General features: G+C 38.9%; 1 protein-coding gene across 2 annotated transcripts in view; it reads right to left on the minus strand.

Annotated features, from left to right (window-relative positions):
- The window catches only part of ARFGEF3 (ARFGEF family member 3), a 195,354-nt gene that overhangs the window by 13,880 nt on the left and 160,502 nt on the right, over positions 1-20,972 (minus strand). For both annotated transcript variants that reach the window (XM_068551232.1, XM_068551231.1), the window contains 7 exons: positions 19,877-20,021; positions 11,518-11,646; positions 9,300-9,476; positions 7,603-7,717; positions 6,745-6,847; positions 6,375-6,506; positions 4,064-4,185 (listed from right to left, as the gene is read on the minus strand). In XM_068551232.1, coding sequence (XP_068407333.1) covers positions 4,064-4,185; positions 6,375-6,506; positions 6,745-6,847; positions 7,603-7,717; positions 9,300-9,476; positions 11,518-11,646; positions 19,877-20,021 — 923 coding nt within the window. The remainder of the gene's footprint in view (positions 1-4,063; positions 4,186-6,374; positions 6,507-6,744; positions 6,848-7,602; positions 7,718-9,299; positions 9,477-11,517; positions 11,647-19,876; positions 20,022-20,972) is intronic.

A 20,972-nucleotide genomic window follows, 5' to 3' on the forward strand; every position in this document is an offset into this window, starting at 1 on the left:
AGGAGACCTAACTATGCACTCTTTTGAAGAAGCAGGCTGTGAAAGCCACCCATTTGGTCTAGCGCTTCACGTCCACAACTACAGGACCCTAACTAAGAAGGGAACTCCTGTCACTTATCACTGGGCTGGCCTCCCCACTATACCATAAACCTTCAAGGGACAGGGCAGTGCTTTACTCATCTTCTTGTCCCAGGGCAAATGTATGCTGAGAGAAGCATTCAAAACAAACCAAAACAACAAAAACCAGATTAGTTCTGAGTGCAGGTGCCTGGAAGAAATGGTCTCCTTGAGCAGTGGCTCTGACACTTCAACCCCATCCTGCTGGCAGCCTGGACTCCTAAAGTAGGAAGCACAACCAGGGGGTGACTTCTGAAGGTTTAAGCAGCCTAGCCCAGGAGGATTTTTTCTATTACCTCCCCTGAGAAATGGAAAGCCTTTTACCAGCAAACACCTAAAGAGAGGGCCAATCAAAGCATCTTGTCAACCAAGGTTATTCCCTTTGATGTTTTAAGATATAAAATTGCTAACTGAGCATGTAAAAAAGGACAGAAAATCCCCTTTAGGTTCAAGCCAAATAATGCAGCAATAAGAAAACATAGGGAAAGAAGCAGCAATACTGAGGAGATCAAACTTTCAGAAATATATTGAAAAAGTGAAGTAACTGCTTATAGATCTGCAACTCTTCACCATAATCTGACAGGAGACGAGAAAGATCTGGAGCAAACAAAAATCAACAGATAATTTGATGTACCCTTTTCAATTTGTTGTACCCTTTTCTCAGCACACCCTTTAAGATGGGGACCTTGAAGTGGAGAAACTTACACCTTCCCTTCCTGCTTCCGATGCAAAGTGCATAGGCAAGGAAGCCTCCAGACGAGATAATTGAGTTAATTGCTTAACAACTGGCTGACTTAAAACATGCTAATGTCGGTATCAGAGGTAAACAGATTCATAGTTTAAAGTACATCGTAAAGCTCTAACTAAGATTATGTGGCTTGCTTGGGCTGTCAATGTCAAAGTGACCTAAAAACAAACCCAGTCCATTCTCTAGTAAGTCTGTGTCTTTATTCCTGTCTTGCCCCTAGGTTCTTCATGACCTTTTTTTTTTTTTTTTTCTTAGATTCCATATATATGTGTTAGCATACGGTATTTGTTTTTCTCTTTCTGACTTACTTCACTCTGTATGACAGACTCTAGGTCCATCCACCTCACTACAAATGACTCAATTTCGTTTCTTTTTATGGCTGAGTAATATTCCATTGTATATATGTGCCACATCTTCTTTATCCATTCATCTGTTGATGGACACTTAGGTTGCTTCCATGTCCTGGCTACTGTAAATAGAGCTGCAATGAACATTTTGGTACATGACTCTTTTTGAATTGTGGTTTTCTCAGGGTATATGCCCAGTAGTGGGATTGCTGGGTCGTATGGTAGTTCTATTTTTAGTTTTTTAAGGAACCTCCATACTGTTCTCCATAGTGGCTGTACCAATTTACATTCCCACCAATAATGCAAGAGGGTTCCCTTTTCTCCACACGCTCTCCAGCATTTATTGTTTGTAGATTTTTTGATGATGGTCATTCTGACTGGTGTGAGGTGATACCTCATTGTAGTTTTGATTTGCATTTCTCTAATGGTTAGTGATGTTGAGCATTCTTTCATGTGTTTGTTGGCAGTCCGTATATCTTCTTTGGAGAAATGCCTATTTAGGTCTTCTGCCCATTTTTGGATTGGGTTGTTTGTTTTTTTGATATTGAGCTGCTTGTAAATTTTTGAGATTAATCCTTTGTCAGTTGTTTCATTTGCAAATATTTTCTCCCATTCTGAGGGTTGCCTTTTGGTCTTGTTTATGGTTTCCTTTGCTGTGCAAAAGCTTTTAAGTTTCATTAGGATATGGGGAGGGAGAAGGGTAAGCTGTGACAAAGTGAGAGAGTGGCATGGACGTATATACACTACCAAACGTAAAATAGCTAGTGGGAAGCAGCCACATAGCACAGGGAGATCAGCTCGGTGCTTTGTGACCACCTAGAGGGGTGGGATAGGGAGGGAGACGCAAGAGGGAAGAGACATGGGGACATATGTATATGTATAGCTGATTCACTTTGTTATAAAGCAGAAACTAACACACCACTGTAAAGCAATTATACTCCAATAAAGATGTTAAAACAAACAAACAAACAAACAAACAAACCCAGATTTCTCTTTACTAAAATGTTGCAATCTGGTTTTAGTTCCAGTCCTTTTTTCCCCATGGGTGATTTTAATGCGGACCTCTGAGGACGCACCTGACCAGCAGATGCACAAACTTTTCTTATGTCTAACTCATCTTCTCCTACCTTCTGTGCTAAGAATTGCCCCTGCGAATGAGTCAAATCCAACAATGCAAGATACTTAAAGAATTTTAGAGGATGTTTTAAGGCATAGTGGCTTCTACTAAAGAATTTGTGCTTTTCCTGTTTTACAGAATTTCATTGAGGGGGTAATTGTCTATTAAAAGTACTAAGTAAACTGAGGAACCATGGTGATAAATTTTTAAATCTTAATCTTTTAAAACCGTTAAACCAGTAACATAGGAATATTATTAGGTCATCCTATTTTTCCTGTGTTTTATTTATAATGTGAATTCAGCTTATTATTCCTTTCCCCCTTTTTCTCCTTTTACTTCAAAAATTGTTTTAGTAGGAATAATTGGCTGAAGGGACTAGAAATATATAAAAAAAAAAAAGGAAAACAGGTAAGAAAAGAACTGCAATTTGAAAGTAGATCAACGCTTAAAGCTGTGGAAAGGAGTGCACAATCATTGGTATGCAGAATAGATAAAACTGCCCAACACTTTTGAGTGATCGGCAGTGGGGGGAAGCAGGGCACGGAATTGGGAGGAATACGGGGGATATTGGTAAAGTTCTACTTCTGAAGTGCAGTGGCAGGTTCATAGTTATTTCACTTTTTATTCATGCTTGATAACCTTTGAACCTTCCACATAGTCTTCTGTATGTACCACACACACTTGACTAAAAAAAATTAGTACCTGGAAATTTCACCCAAATGGGTATATTAATCAAACTGCTATGCTACCTGGTAACTTTTGGAAAAATCACACTCTCTCCCTAAAATGGAAATGGGAAAGGACACAGGCATTGTGCTCAGCTAGACCTGGTTTTGATTCCAGCTCTCCTGATTCGCAGTCACCCTGAATGTTTCCTCATGCACCAGTGGAAGTGGATTACCTACTCCCTGTACTTCATCTATTGCACTCAAATACTTATCATCATTACTATTAGTGTGTCAGAAGTTTTAAAATGGGGAACTTTCAGTCACTGGCTTCATCTTCAACTCTAGGAACAATGTTTTTTTGGCAGGATGATAGTACTTAAAAAGAGCAAGTTTCCTGTGGCATGCACTGAGCTTTCTGTATCCTAACAGCTGTACTGCTCATGAGAAGTTAATGATGTATTTCTCACTGAAACAATATGAATCACGCCTCATATTATTTTTTTTAAAAAGGATTATGATATGTATGATGCTATAGATACAGTGAGTTGTGTCCCCCCCAAATTCATACATGGAAGTCCTAATCCATAGTATCACAGAATGTATACTTGGAAAAAGGGTCTTTAAAGAAATAACTGGGTTAAGGAGGGCATTAGGATGGGCCTTAATCCAGTATGACTGGTGTCCTCCTAAGAGAAAGAAATTTGCACAAAGACATATACAGAGGAAAGACCATGCAAAGACACAGGGAACAGACATTCATCTAGAAGCCAAGGAGGGAGGCCTCAGAAGAAACCAACATGGCTGACACCCTGATCTTGGACTTCTAGGCTCCGGAACTGTGAGAAATTAAATTCCTGTTGTTTAAGCCACCCAGTCTGTGTACTTTGTTATGGCAGCCCTAGCAAAGGAACACATGTGAAATGTGGGAAATTTGGTTAAAATGCTAACAACTTTTTGCTAAGTGACTCCACAACTGTTATCAGTATTCTTGGCTGAAGCTTGAGTTACAATGAGCAAGAGCTGGGAATAAATGAACTTTCCTATTTATAAGCGCTTGGCTGCTTACCTTTTCTTGGTGTGTCCGTTTGGCTTCTCATCAGGAGGCAGTTCAATAATGAGCTGACAGGACTGAGCATGATCAAAGTTGTTTGGAGTCTTTGGGGAGCTCTGGGTGTCCAACATAAACACCTGCACGCGTATACAAAGGTACAGGTCAGAGCACCACCATCCTCGACCGGCCTCCGCCAGGGATCAGCTGGATGGCCTTCGGCAAGTGGCTCGCTCTTTCTACTCATTTTTTCACGTTTAAAATGAGGTTGGTAATGATTTCCTACTGGTATGTTTGTTGAGAGAATTAAATGAATTAATATGTGTGTATTGACATATGCAAAGCATTAGAACAGAAGAGTAAATACTCAATAAAAGTTAGCTGCTGGCACGAATAGTAATGACACTACTGCTTCTGCCACGTGACAAGTCATTACACTCCAAATAGCAAGGACTGACATTTAATGTTAAGAGTAAATAAAAAGGGGCTATGTTTGTAAGAGGTCTCCTCTGCTTTAGACGTCTGTTTGGTACATATTCTAAACCATGCAGGAACAGGAAACTAATTGGGACTTCTCCTGTCAGGGCTGCTGCTGTGGCCATACTGCTCTATTAACAGACAATGGGAGAGGTGACTTTGAAAACAGTAGCCACTTCTCGGATTCCGATCCAAATGATTTCATTTGACATTATTTAATATACCTTCACTACTTCCCTTTGGAAACCTGAGTATTCTTAAGGAATTTTTTCTTTCCAAATCTTGTTAAATTATCAGATAATTGAATACTGGGTTATCTGAAGAGTAAATATGGGAGAAGGTTTGGGACTGAAGAAGAAAGTAATATGAAGAAATGAAAGATTCACTGTTTTCTGCTGTTCTTCTCCATTAACTATTTCAGAACAGGATTCCATTTTCATATTCTTGCTGTGGGTGGGAAGACTGCTGGATGCACATGGAAAAATGCCTCATCTAGTCAGCTGTGAAGGCTTTCTACTTAGAGAAGCCACCCCTTCAGAGGAGGACCACCCTCTTGCCTTCTCTGTTATGGTTCCTGGCCAGAACCCGTGTCCTGGGATGTTAGGAATGTGCTCAGCAGATGTGAGTAGTTGAAGGTGGGAGGTTCTTGTCCCACTCTCTGAGGAGAGCTGGGGAAAGCGCTTCAGAAGCCAGACCTGGCAGGAAACTTCTCAACTAATATGGTGAACGTGACTGAGTTCTTTTTGTTGATAGGGCATCCTGGGTTATCAGTGTGCTAAGGGGAAATTCTATTAAGAATTAAAATAGATTTTGTAGAGAAAGGGAGCCTTTGAAGATAAACCCCAACTCACTTTATTTTCCTGTGCATATTTCTGACAGTGCATATATACATTTATAAAAATTGTTTAATATTTTAAACACATACACATATGTATATGCAAACATCTTCTGCATATGAAACACAATTCAACTATGTCTGTCTGTTGCTGTTAAATGAGAGTGTTTAGCCAGCTAATCAGTGGTGGTTGGGAATTTAGTCCATTTTTGTTTTTCCCCTATTATGAATAGCACTGTTATGAACATATGTGAATTAAGGGACAGTGCTGATAAAAGCCCCATGCAGGGTTTCTTAGAGACAGATTGACAGGTCACTTAAGTGTCTGAGGACATAGCTGTAGCTCAAGCTAAAGCTGTAAGGACTTCTGTAATTTAGTGATTCATTGACTCAACAAATATTTAATAAGTGCCTTCTATCTGCCCTGCTCTAGGACTACCAATATACAGAATATGTTCTCTGCTCCTGACTCATCAGCTTACAACCAACTTTTGTGACTTCTGCCATGTGTCAGAAGAAAAAGTCATTGGTACATGGTGATTCCTGCACAGATAACTAATCTGTAAAATTAAGATGTACTTAACATTCAACTCAAATTTATTACACAACTTGTAAATGTTAAGCTCTTTGCTGTGTATGGGAGATATAGGAAAAAAAATAAGTTTACCATTTTTAGGCACTCATAGTCTAGCATTAACAATAGTATTTCAGTAACTATTTATAACATAAGTAGTGCAAGTCAAGTTATGTATGGAGTGCAGTGGCCGGGTGGAAAAGGACCCTATTTGATCAGGGTACTGGAGGATGCAACAAGCTAGAAATGGTGAGAGGACCATAACGCTGTTGACTAGGTTCAAGTGATTTCTGGAAAAGAACAGCACTGGCCAGAGCTCAGAGCCAGGACGTCTATGTCCCTAAAGGAATGAAAGGCAGTGTGGTGATGCACGGCCTTCAGAAACGACCCCTAGCAATATCTCAAGCTGCCAGAGCCCCTGGGATCAAAAACCCCACCCTTACCTGCTGAGCCATGGCTCGGATGCGCCAGTACTCGGCCTCAGCACTGGGGGAGGAGGAGGGGGCCGCCACCCTCACCTGGCAGCCTTCCCCGCTGAAGCTCTCGGTGCCGCTGTGGAAGCAGCCCAGCAGATCCTGGGGAGAAACACAGCAGTCGTTCGCTGGGTGCAGCTGAGCTCATGGCTCCAGGCCCTGTCTTTGATCTGACATTGTCACTGTGTCTGGGACAAAGTGCTGAGCCAGCTACCTTGTTCCCACCAAGTGACACCGCCTGCTACAAGGAGGGAGGCGGAATCCAGGCGACCCAACTTGAGGAGCACCAGGGAGCTGAGGAAGGCTGGAGGTGCCCTGGTCTCTCCTCCGAGTGACTTACCTTCACCGGCTTGAGCGTGGCCGAGAAGGCGTCCTGCAGGGCACAGCAAGCCAGCCTCCACATCTCCTCCGTGAACACGGGGCCCGCTGTCACGAGGACGTACCTGCCAGGAGAAAAAAGGAAAGAAGTCTTGAATTCATATATTTTATTGTCACAAAAGGTAGGTAGGTCCTTCCGGACGCGTGCCTAGATTTAGTCTATAGTTCCCTTACAAGTCTTGCTGTCTTTTGTCACAAAATGTCCTAACCCACTTAATGTAAAAAAAAATCAATGGATTCCCACTACAATAGGCCGATGTTTAAACTTAGGCTTGCATGTATATATTCTATACTAATTTTTCCCATTCCAGCCCAATTTGCCACTACTCCTCTACACATAACAAGATAAAACCCTCTTGTCACTTGTAACTCTTATCTCCATGTATGTGTTCATGCTGTTCTTCTGCTTACAAAGTCGCCACCTATCGGAAGCTAACCCACCTTGGGAGATCTGACCAAGTATCATTACTACAGAAGGTCTTGCTGACTGCTCTACTCCCCAGGCGTCTCGTCCTTTCGTGGCATTTATAGTTCCTCCTGCCTATTATCACTTTTCCCATGACTCTCTTTGTTCTGTCCTTTAGAACAGGTTGTACGCTCCCTGCGGGTTGGGACCTTGGTCACATCACTTTCTGGGCAGCAGAGCTCCCTATATAATGACTTACACAGTAAAGATTTGCTGACTGGATGAAATGAAGAGTTAGTAGCACAGTCATTTTTATTTATAAGAAGTAGATTGCTACCATCAAAGAATTTAATTCCCCTGGATTTCATCATAAAAACTCCAGTTTTGTGGAGAGCCAGGGAACCTTTATGTCACCTGATACAGGAGCAGCCCACTCGGGAGATGGTTTCTGTGGGCTTGGCCACACACGCCACCAGCAACTCAAAGAGGTCCTTCAGCATGGTGTTGATCATGCTCTCATACCTGATGTCTGCAGGAAAATCAAAGCAAGATGGCACTCAGTGGTATCGCAAAGGAACGGGCTGGGTGGCATCTATACTACAGCAAAAGAGGCAAGGCTAAATGATACAAAAAATATACAAGTATCTGGGAAATAGAACAGTGAGAAAAATGGCCATAACAATAACAACAAAAATAAAACACTCATTACAACAAAAATTATCTTGGTTTTACCTAATTTTAGCTTGTCTCATCCATTTCTAGATATATCAAGATGAAATATGCATGTGGCTCACCTTAATGTGTTGATGTACACTTTTCAAAGTATATAATTCATCTGCTTAAGCAAAATAGAACATATACTATTATATAGCCTGAATACTAGCTAGTAAAAAAATTTAATTCTTAAAGGGAAAGATAAAACAAACATTCCTTATGGCTGATCGTTGAATTAGATTGAATTAAATGCTCTTAGTAAACAAAAAACCTTCTCATACCAACTACCACTTCTTGAACCTTTTCAGTTTGGCTTCAGTCTGCATGCTGTCCCCAGACTAAAGAAAATAAGATCTCCCAAAATCACATTCTGTTTGCCCAGTTCAAGGAATACGCCAGTATTCTTTTCCACAAAGTTCTTGTGATGCCACAGAACCAATTCTCAGTGGAATCCTCAAGGGTCCTGAGCTGTGCAAAGCCAGGACCTGGGCAGAAACTCCACCACTAGGGATGCAGTTAGCGCCTGCACATGGAAATACTCATTTTTCTTCTTTCTCGATCGGTGTGTTTTTTGCAGGACAAATTGTCCTTACTAAGCTTAGTGGAGACCCCCATTTCTTAACTTTGCTTTTTGACTCTTCCTTGGGGTCAGGTTCTCATGAGTTTCTCTAACCTCGCCAACAAGGGAGCCTCTGACCTCACCTCTTCCTTTAAACTTCTGTACGTCTTTCCCTTTTCTTTATAACCTTTAGGGCTAGCAGCAAGATTCCTCCTGCTCCCAAATTTCCAGATCTTTCCATGGCAAGAATCTATTTCACAAATGCTGCTCCACTGGTACCACAGCTGACATACAGCTCCCTCTCCGTCTGCTGACTTCAGCATACTATCCAACCCACACTTCCAAATCTTTTTCAAAGTGCCACAGATATTAAGACCCCTCTCTTCCCCCCTAGTCTGTTAAGTAACCTCTTGACCATAATTTGAGCCTTTTCTAAAACCCTGCCTCTTCCATTTAACCTCCCCAGATGCAGCAGGACAATAGGATACACTCTCTCCCTTACCCCCAGCCTAGAGGGGTATTTCTTCTTTTTTTATTTATTATATACTTGAACTTGCCTCCCCTCTCCTAATGCACAGATATCCTAGACCTCATCAGGTGTTTTATTTTTAGTCACACATGTATTTTAAGCATTCTGTTTGATAATTTTGTAGAGGACACAGGGGTACCAATTTTCTTCTTGACAACCTACTATTAGAAGGCTGGCACTAACCATGTAATTCTATTTTAATAATTCCCAGAACAAAAATCATGCACTGGTATTTACTAAGCACTTCTAGACAACGATGCTGTCTACTAAACAACTACTCAGCATGAGCTGCTCTGGCACCTTAGATACCTGAGTGGATGAAGCTCTGAATGTGCTCCACCACCAGCTCACAGGACAGACCGATGGCATGCTTGAAGTTAGCAGACGCCACGTCCCAGTAAGAATGGTCGTTATGGCTACGGCGAAGCCAAAGGGACATCACAGGAAGGAGAAGGTGAACAACTGCATAGATGCCAAACCCTGGTCCTGAAAAAGAAAGGTCAGCATCAGAATTGTGATCTTAGCACCTCCCCTGCAACAAAAGGGCAGCGCCGAGTGACGGCAGAGAGCTTCCCATCTCTTTCGCGGGAGCTCCCCATTCTGAGAAGGAACAAAGAAAAAGAATTTACCACTGATTGGGAAATATATGGTCTTTGGTGACATTTTTCTTTTTTGTTTCTGCATGATTTTAATTACGTAAGTAATACATAAATATACTCATTAAAAATTCAAACAATACTGATAAAGCTAAAGTATCACTTGATCACTTCCTTAGTCCCCATAAACATACAAATACATATACACATATAAGAAAAAGTTCACCCTTTGAACTGTAAGTATATTTATTTATATGAAACTAAGAGTACATATATTTATATGAAACAAAGAGAAATATATATATATATATATTTTATTACTTTTATATAAATGGGATAAGGTAAACCTTGGTCTGCATGTTGATTTTTTGCCCATAACAGTTACAAGTTTAGAGATCATTCTGTGTCAGCAAATTTAGATATTCCTCATTTTTATTACCACATACTATTCCAAACTATTCAAACTGTATATGCATTAGTTTGTACTTATCCATGTACTTATCCATTCCCTTACTGATGGAAATTTAAGATGTTTCTATATTTTGCTTTATGAACAACACTGTAATAAAAATATTTGTGGAAATGTTGATGGATTTTTAAAATACTGATTACAAAAGCAAGGTATCCCTTTCATAATAAACACAGAAAACACATGAGAATATGAAGAAGAAGAAAATAATATTTTGATGTATTTCCTTCTAGTACTTTTTGAATGTATTATGTTTGGATGTATGTGTATATTTATAAATGCTTCTCAAAAAGTTGAGATTGTACTCCACGCTATATATATTTTAACATAATGCCCTATAAACAATTATTGATGTCATTAAATATTATTCACAGATATTCATTTTAATGCCTGTAGACATTTACATGCTTTTACCATAACTTATTTAACCCATTTAGGGTGTTCATAATTATTTTGGTATTCAAGATGCTTCATCAAACATCATTATACATAGAATGTTATCTTCATTACTGTTAATTTCCTTTGGTTTCTAGGAGTAGAATTATTGGGCTAAAACGCTCTTCATACACACTTAGTAGTAGAAAATGATACTGACCAATAAAACAGATTTAGAAATAGTGGCATATAATTAATTCTATAAGATACCTGCTTATTCTTGGATAGAAAGTCTTTAAATTTTTAATGTGTAGGAGTAGCTATAATGGTGTTCCTGAAAAAAATTCTGATATAAACTTTGCTATGGATCTTAAAACAGTATCACTTATCAAGTCTTCATCAGTTTATATTGAATACAAAACTCCTCTTATTACTCGAGAATTAAACTAGTGGTTTCATTTGTGGTTCTGATTCTGTTAGTGAAAACTAAAATTTCTATAAAAAATTTCTTAGATCTTGGGAAAATTTGGATGAGTAAGTGTGCATGCTAACCTTGACTAATTCAGAACAAGAAATAAATTCCCAAGGGCCATTTCCTGTACTATCAGGAACTCACTAGATGTCTTCCCAAATATAATCACCTATGACCCTTATACAAGTAAGATGTTGCTGTCTTCATACATTTGAGTGGTTGGTTCATGTCAGTGGTAGACCTGTTAAGCCCTACTGACAGCCCTGGGGCCAAGAGTATATGAGACCCAGCCACAGAGGAAGGCTGTAACCACAGAACAGAGCAAAGCCAACTGGTTCAAGGGGACATTGATACCACAGCCTTGGCCTGAATATAGTGGGGTTCTACACATTCACCTACCTGGCCACCACCCATTATTTATAAATGGGCTGGTGGGAAACCCATAAACAATACAAGGACATGTCTTAAATGTTCAACAAATATATATAGAGAGAGCATCTATTATGCTCTCTGGGGTTACATCAGTGAAATAGACACTCATACAGATACCTTCCTGAAAAAAGTTATATCTATAACAAACTCCCTCGAAAGACAGACAGACATAGAAATATTTACCAGGTGTTTTGGTAACATCTCTCAACAGCTCAAAGAGCAAATCTAAGGTCGGGGGTTGGTGCTGACGTGGACAGTTAGACACAGCTGCTGTGAGCTGCTCCAGCAGGATGATCCAGACTTCTATCAGACCTGGAAACCAAAAGCAGACCTCTGTGAAATTCGGTCAAACATAATACAGAATCATCACAAGACCAAACTAAACACTATATATAAAAGGCTTCTGAAAACTACCAAGCGCTATATGGATGTAAGGCATCACCCTGTAAGGTAGCCCTCAGTGCCTATAAGCATGGATAAATTATGATTTACATGTTTTGACAAAGTCAAAGAAAAAAAAATACTGTTCAAGTGTCTTCCTTATTCCCCTTCAGGAAGAAGGTGATGTGGTATGTAAATTCTACTATATGAAATAATTGTTAGATTCATTGGGAGTTGATGATAGCAAAGTAATAATATCCTTTTAGTTCCATCACTTTAATCCTTTTCAAAAAAAATATTATAAATATATATAACAAAAATTTGCCATTTTAACCATTTCTACATGTGTAATTCAGTGGTATTAATTACACATATGATGTTGTGCAACCACCATTACTATTAATTTCCAAAACTTTTTCATTACCTCAAAGAGAAACTATAACCAGTAAGCAACAACTCTGCATTCTCCCCATCACTCCAGCACCTGGTAACCTGTGTCTGGCTTATTTCACTTAGCATAATGTTTTCAAGGTACATCCATGTTGTAGCATGTATCATAACTTCATTCCTTTTTATGGATGAATTATATTCCATTGTATGTATATACCACAGTTTGTTTATTGAGGTACAAAAGTATCTAGAGTAGAATATACAAAATAGCTCACTCTATATCTTATTTTAATACTTCTAATTTTCCAGCAAAAGAAAACTGTATGAGAAGATGCAATGTTGAAATATTCCCATTAAAAAAAAACCTACTTCCCCAATTTTGAATATCCCCATTAATAGGAGCCAAAACCAAAGTCATGGACAATAAATATAAGAAAACCAGGTGACAAGAAATTCTCATGAACCTCAAAATATAAGTGGGGGTGGATAGTATAGTATATGCATGGGAAAGAAAAACATGTTATACACTACTGTAAGGGGAGCAACCAATAAAATCCAAGTGGAAAACTCTACGTGACAAAGAACCTCACTTCTTTAACAAATAAATTGCAAAGACGTAAAAGAGAGTTGGAGAGGAAAATCTATAGATTGACAAGGACTTAAGAGATGGAGCAGCCAAACATGTAGTGTAGATCTTACATGAATCTTGAAAATTAACTGATATGTATAAGAAAACTGGCAAATTGGCTATAAGCTAAAAATAGCTGAAGCGGCCTCAGACGTGAATCCGGGCCTGTCAAGCCCAGGTGGAGCCCCAAGCACTCTAGGCAGCACAGGTGGTGCAAATGGCCTGGCTCTGACCCTGAGGACACCAGGCTGCCCTGTGTACCTGAGGCCACTGCCCTGCCCCTCCTGTGGCTCCGGGTCCCCATTGCCACACACCAGCCAGGCGGTTCCAGGGATTTGGATGTCCATGTCTTTGGGTGACCATTACTTCGCCTGCCACATGCTTGCGGGATCTTGGTTCCCAGGCCAGAGGTCAGGCCCGAGCTCCTGTGGTGGGAGCTCCAAGTCCAAACAGCTGGACTAACAGAGAACCTCAGACCCCAGGGAATATCAATTGGAGTAAGGCTTCGCAGAGGTCCTCATCTCAGCACCAAGACCCAGCTCTATCCAACTGCCTGCAAACTCCAGTGCTGGATGTCTCAGGCCAAACAACCAATAAGACAGGAATACAGAAGCACCCATCAAAAAAAAAAAAAAAAATTAAATGACAAAAAAATATGTTACAGATGAAGAAGCAAGGTAAAAACCTACAAGACCAAATAAATGAAGATGAAATAGGCAAACTACCTGAAAAAGAATTCAGAGTAATGATAGTAAAGATGATCCAAAATCTTAGAAACAGATGGAGAAAATACAAGAAACATTTAACAAGGATCTAGAAGAACTAAAGAGCAACCAAACAGTGGTGAACAACACAGTTACTGAAATTAAAAATAACCTAGAAGGAATCCGTAACAGAATAACTGGGGCAGAAGAACAGATAAGTGAGCTGGAAGATAAAATGGTGGAAATAAGTGCCAGGGAGCAGAATAAAGAAAAAAGAATGGAAAGAATTGAGGACAGTCTCAGAGACCTCTGGGGCAATATTAAATGCACCAACATTCAAATTATAGGGGTTCCAGAAGAAGAGGAGAAAAAGAAAGGGTCTGAGAAAATATTTGAAGAGATTATAGTTGATAACTTCCCTCACATGGGAAAGGAAATAGTCAATCAAGTCCAGGAAGCACAGAAAGTACCATACAGGATAAACCCAAAGAGAAACATGCCGAGACACATATTAAACTATCAAGAATTAAATACAAAGAAAAATATTAAAAGCAGTGAGGGAAAAGCAACAAATAACATACAAGGGAATCTCCATAAGGTTAACAGCTGATCTTTCAGCAGAAACTCTGCAAGCCAGAGGGAGTGACAGGACATATTTAAAGTGATGAAAGGGAAAAACCTACAACCAAGATTACTCTACCCAGCAAGGATCTCATTCAGATTCAATGGAGAAATTAAAACCTTTACAGATAAGCAAAAGTTAAGAGAATTCAGCACCACCAAAGCACCTTTACAACAAATGCTAGAGGAACTTCTCTAGGCAGGAAACACAAGAGAAGGAAAAGACCTACAATAACAAACCCAAAACAATTAAGGAAATGGTAATAGGAACATACATATCAATAACTACCTTAAATGTAAATGGATTAAATGCTTCAACCAAAAGACTGGTTGAATGGATACTAAAACAAGACCCATATACATGCTGTCTACAGGAGACCCATTTGAAACCTAGGGCCAGGTACAGACTGAAAGTGAGGGGATGGAAAAAGATATTCCATGCAAATGGAAATCAAAAGAAAGCTGGAGTAGCAATTCTCATATCAGACAAAATAGACTTTAAAATAAAGACTATTACAAGGGACAAAGAAGGACACTACATAATGATCAAGGGATCAATCCAAGAAGATATAACAATTGTAAATATTTATGCACCCAAAATAGGAGCACCTCAACACATAAGGCAAATGCTAACAGCCATAAAAGGGGAAATCGAAAGTAACACAATCATAGTAGGGGACTTTAACACCCCACTTTCACCAATGGACAGATCATCCAAAATGAAAATAAATAAGGAAACACAAGCTTTAAATGACACATTAAACAAGATGGACTTAATTGATATTTATAGGACATTCCATCCAAAAACAACAGAATACACTTTCTTCTCAAGTGCTCATGGAACATTCTCCAGGATAGACCATATCTTGGGTTACAGATCAAGCCTCGGTAAATTTAAGAAAATTGAAATCATATCAAGTATCTTTTCCAACCACAACGCTATGAGACCAGATATCAAATACAGGAAAAAATCTGTAAAAAATACAAACACATGGAGGCTAAACAATACACTACTAATTACCAAGAGATCACTGAAGAAATCAAACAGGTAATCAAAAAATACCTAGAAACAAATGACAATGAAAACACAACGACCCAAAACCTATGGGATGCACCAAAAGCAGTACTAAGAGGGAAGTTTATAGCAATACAATCCTACCTCAAGAAAGAAGAAAAATCTCAAACAACCTAACCTTACACCTAAAGCAATTAGAGAAAGAAGAACACAAAAAACCCCAAAGTTAGCAGAAGGAATGAACTCATAAAGATCAGATCAGAAATAAATGAAAAAGAAATGAAGGAAACAATAGCAAAGATCAATAAAACTAAAAGCTGCTTCTTTGAGAAGATAAACAAAATTGATAAACCATTAGCCAGACTCATCAAGAAAAAAAGTGAGAAGACTCAAATCAACAGAATTAGAAATGAAAAAGGAGAGGTAACAACCGACACTGCAGAAATACAGAGGATCATGAGAGATTACTACAAGCAACTCTATGCCAATAAAATGGACAACGTGGAAGAAATGGACAAATTCTTAGAAAAGCACAACTTTTCAAGACTGAACCAGGAAGAAATAGAAAATATAAACAGAGCAATTACAAGCACTGAAATTGAAAGTGTGATTAAAAATCTTCCAACAAACAAAAGCCCAGGACCAGATGGCTTCACAGATGAATTCCATCAAACATTTAGAGAAGAGCTAACACCTATCCTTCTCAAACTCTTCCAAAATATAGCAGAGGGAAGAACACTCCCAAACTCATTCTATGAGGCCACCATCACCCTGATACCAAAACCAGACAAAGATGTCACAAAAAAAGAAAACTACAGGCTGATATCTCTTGGTGAACACTGATGCAAAAATCCTCAGCAAAATACTAGCAAACAGAATCCAACAGCACATTAAAAGGATCATACACCATGATCAAGTGGGATTTATCCCAGGGATGCAAGGATTCTTCAATATACGTAAATCAATCAATGTGATACACCATATGAACAAATTGAAGGATAAAAACTATGATAATCTCAAGAGATGCAGAAAAAGCTTTTGACAAAATTCAACACCCATTTATGATTAAAAACTCTCCAGAAAGTAGACATAGAGGGAAGCTACCTCAACATGTTAAAGGCCATATATGACAAACCCACAGCCAACATTGTTCTCAGTGGTGAAAAACTGAAACCATTTCCTCTAAGATCAGGAACAAGACAAAGTTGTCCACTCTCACCACTATTCAACATAGTTTTGGAAGTTTTAGCCACAGCTATCAGAGAAGAAAAAGAAATAAAAGGAATCCAAATAGGAAAAGAAGTAAAAATGTCACTGTTTGCAGATGACATGACACTTTACATAGAGAATCCTAAAGATGCTACCAGAAAACTACTAGAGCTAATCAATGAATTTGGTAGAGTAGAAGGATACAAAATTAATGCACAGAAATCTCTTGCATTCCTATATACTAATGATGAAAAATCTGAAAGAGAAATTAAGGAAACACTCCCATTTACCATTGCAACAAAAAGAATAAAATACCTAGGTATAAACCTATCTAATGAGACAAAAGACCTGTATGCAGAAAACTAGAAGACACTGATGAAAGATATTAAAGATGACACAAACAGATGGAGAGGTATACTATGTTCTTGGATTGGAAGAATCAACATTGTGAAAATGACTATACTACCCAAAGCAATGTACAGATTCAATGCAATCCCTATCAAATTACCAATGGCATTTTTCACAGAACTAGAAAAAATATTTCACAATTTGTATGGAAACACAAAAGACCCCGAATAGCCAAAACAATCTTGAGAAAGAAAAAAGGAGCTGGAGGAATCAGGCTCCCTGACTTCAGACTATACTACAGAGCTACAGTAATCAAGACAGTATGGTACTGGCACAAAAACAGAAATATAGGTCAATGGAACAGGATAGATAGCCCAAAGATAAACCCATGCACGTATGGTCACCTTATCTTTGATAAAGGAGGCAAGAATATACAATGGAGAAAAGACAGCCTCTTTAATAACTGGTGTTGGGAAAAATGGACAGCTACATGTCAAAGAATGAAAGTAGAACACTTCCTAACATCATACACAAAAATACACTCAAAATGGATTAAAGACCTAAATGTAAGGCCAGACACTATAAAACTCTTAGAGGAAAACATAGGCAGAACACTCTATGACATAAATCACAGCAGGATCCTTTGTGACCCACCTCCTAGAGAAATGGAAATAAAAACAAAAATAAACAAATGGGACCTAATGAAACTTAAAAGCTTTTGCACAGCAAAGGAAACTATAAATAAGACGAAAAGACAGCCCTCAGAATGGGAGAAAATATTTGCAAACGAAGCAACTGACAAAGCATTAATCTCCAAAATATACAAGCAGCTCATGCAGCTTAATATTAAAAAAACAAACCACCCAATCCAAAAATGGGCAGAAGACCTAAATAGACATTTCTCCAAAGAAGATATACAGACTGCCAACAAACACATGAAAGGATGCTCAACATCACTAATCATTAGAGAAATGCAAATCAAAACTACAATGAGATGTCACCTCACACTGGTCAGAGTGGCCATCATCAAAAAATCTACAAACAATAATGCTGGAGAGGGTGTGGAGAAAAGGGAACCCTCCTGCACTGTTGGTGGGAATGTAAATTGATACAGCCACTATGGAGAACAGTATGGAGGCTCCTTAAAAAACGAAAAATAGAACTAACATATGACCCAGCAATCCCACTATTGGGCACATACCCTGAAAACCATAATTCAAAAAGAGTCATGTACCACAATGTTCATTGCAGCACTATTTACAATAGCCAGGATATGGAAGCAACCTAAGTGTCCATTGAGAGATGAATGGATAAAGAAGTTGTGGCACATATATACAATGGAATATTACTCAGCCATAAAAAGAAACGAAATTGAGTTATTTGTAGTGAGGTAGATGGACCTAGAGACTGTCATACAGAGTGAAGTAAGTCAGAAGGAGAAAAAACAAATACTGTATGCTAACACATATATATGGAATCTAAAAAAAAAAAAAAAGGTTCTGAAGAACCTACGGGCAGGACAGGAATAAAGATGCAAATGTAGAGAATGGACATGAGGACACGGGGAGGCGGAAGGGTAAGTTGGGCCGAAGTGAGAGAGTATCACTGACATATATGCACTACCAAATGTAAAACAGATAGCTAGTGGCAAGCAGCTGCACAGCACAGGGAGATCAGCTCAGTGCTTTGCAACCACCTAGAGGGGTGGGATAGGGAGGGTGGGAGGGAGACGCAAGAGGGAGAGGATATGGTGATATACATATGCATATAGCTGATTCACTTTGTTATACAGCAGAAACTAACACAACACTTTAAAGCAATTATACTCCAATAAAGATGTTAAAAAAAAAAGTTGAAGCTGGGTGATAGGTACATGAAGGTTCATTATACCATTCTGTCTAGTTTTATATGTGTTTGAAATTTCCATAAGAAAATGGAAAAGCAATTATTTGCCTTCAGAAACCAGAGGAATAATATCTAAGTATATTAGCGATGAGAAGTAATTTTTAATACTAACTTAAAGCTTTTACTTTTATTCTTTTCTCTGATCTAGCTATGTTTCATATATAATTATAACTTTAAAGCCCTCAATGAATTTATACTGTGGGAAACCTCAGATGGGCTGCCTAGAAAAAAAATGGATTAACGATTTGCACAAATGGGCAGGGAATGCTCACTGTTACATATACAAACTGTTTACAAATGTTTTAAAGACTGTATTATAGACAAGCAATATTAGCTTCTGCTTTTAACTGTCTGGGTTGGAGGTTTAAGATGCTATGTAAAAATTCCTATCTAATCATTAAAAATGAAACCTCTATTAGGCAACATCTAGCCAATTTCCAATATTTAATCGTTCTCTACAGTAGATATTTATTCTTTCCTATATTTTTTCCTAAAAACTAATCTGAATTTGTAAGGTTTTACTGTTTATAATCCCTATGGAAAACTGGAAAATTTCTAGATATCCCCGTGAGTTTGTGTCTGAAAAATAAAATAGAAGAACAATTAAAAACGAACAAAAAAGCAAATTAAGAAACCTTCCCCAGAAAGTCCTTTTGCAAGGGTTTGAAACACCTATGCTCAGACATTAGACTTCTTTCAGGATATCATTTCCATTTTTCAGTCTAGAAACAGGACAGGGTCATCTGAATTAGAAGACAGCAAATGTGAACATGAGTGAACCAATCTGAAAATTATCCAAAGTTACTAGATTGAAGTCGAATTCACAGGAAATTACACAGGAACTAATTTGAAACACATTCTTTTAATGAGCCTTCAGCTTCACCAGTCACAAACAGATTCTGTCTTCAGTAATGGCTTAATTTCCCCAGTCTCTTACCAGATAGTCCTACAGGAAGTAATTATATAATGATTGTGTTTCCTAGATGGTATTAAAGACAATTACCAGCCAATTTAAGTATCAATGCACCAAAAGCAACCACAGTCTAATTTGCTACATTCAAAAGAATTTGGAGTTAAAAACTACATTTAGTGGAATCTGAAAATCTACACTGGTTTTAGATGGAGGTATCCATCTAAAAAGCATTGGTTTGGAGGCATTGATGTAAAATGTTTTCGGAGAGTCCATGGAAACTTTAGGTAGGCTTGTTCTGTTAGAATTATAAATAATAACAACATAAATAGATGCTCATTCATGATCTGTAAACTACTGAATTCATGGCTTAGGCTTTTGGGAATACAAACATAGCAAATAACCTGGTTAGGCCCAATCAATTAACTTACCAGTGTCATCATCAAAGTCAGACAAGACTGACTCAATTCCATCCTCACTGCTTGCCGACTGCTCCTGAAGTCTTCGGGGCAAGCTAGCGAGTCGCCCACTAAGGAATATTGGCTTCAAGGGCATTTTGTAGATTTTGGCCAACAACTAAATTAAAAATACCAAATTGCAATTATATATTGGAAAAAGCTGCACTCTATTAAATGACAACAAAACTATATACCGGAAGAGAAGGTGGAGAGAAAACCAGAAAAGCTCCCACTGTAGCAAAGTTTTAAATTTGCTTGTGATTTGGATTCATAAGGCAGTTCACAAGAGGCATTTATCCCATGAAGCAGCTGAAACAGCATTCAGTGGCAACAAAAAGGTAGAGGAAAAGATTCTGTGGATACCTTTTCAGCATCTTAATTGCATAGGAGTTTTATAGACTTTTATAAACCTGTGAAGGGAACCATAAACATGTCAAGAATTTTTGCCTAAGAGAGAGTGTTCTATGGGGATCATTGGGAAGAGAGTCTGTAGGCAAACGAGATACCAGACTCTGATTTCCCTTCCCCTGACTCAACATCAAGGAAACGGGGGTGGGGTGGGGGGGGGAGAGGGAGGGCACATGGGGGATGGAGGAATCCGAGGGCAGGGTGGGTGCCATGAAGGCATGAGAAGCAGAGCTAACAGGCTGCTCGGGCTCTTAACTCCCCTCTCACTGCTACAGCCCAGCCCGCCGGGATCTGTTACTGGGACAGACTCCCAAGGAGCCTTGTACCTTCACGAATTAGAATTGTGCCTGCTGTGCCCCTACTGTTTCAGAAATTAGGGAAACAGCTGGGAGCGAGACAGACAGAAATCCTGCCCTGTGCGTCTTACAGACATACTCTTTTCACAAATAATAAATAAAATTTCTGACAGAAACGTTACAGGAAAAATTAGACAGGCGGTCCTAGAAAGAGCGACCTAGGTGTGTGGGGAGTGCTGGCAGGGAGTTGGTAGATACCTAAGCCCTCGTCTCTCTGAGGAGATGATGTCTCAGATGAGATCTGGACCATAAGGCGTGTCGTACAGAGATCTGAGGAGAGAAACTTCCAGGCCGAGGGAACAGCA

This window comes from Eschrichtius robustus, chromosome 9 (genome assembly GCF_028021215.1).
Source record: "Eschrichtius robustus isolate mEscRob2 chromosome 9, mEscRob2.pri, whole genome shotgun sequence".
Classification (NCBI taxonomy): domain Eukaryota; kingdom Metazoa; phylum Chordata; class Mammalia; order Artiodactyla; family Eschrichtiidae; genus Eschrichtius; species Eschrichtius robustus.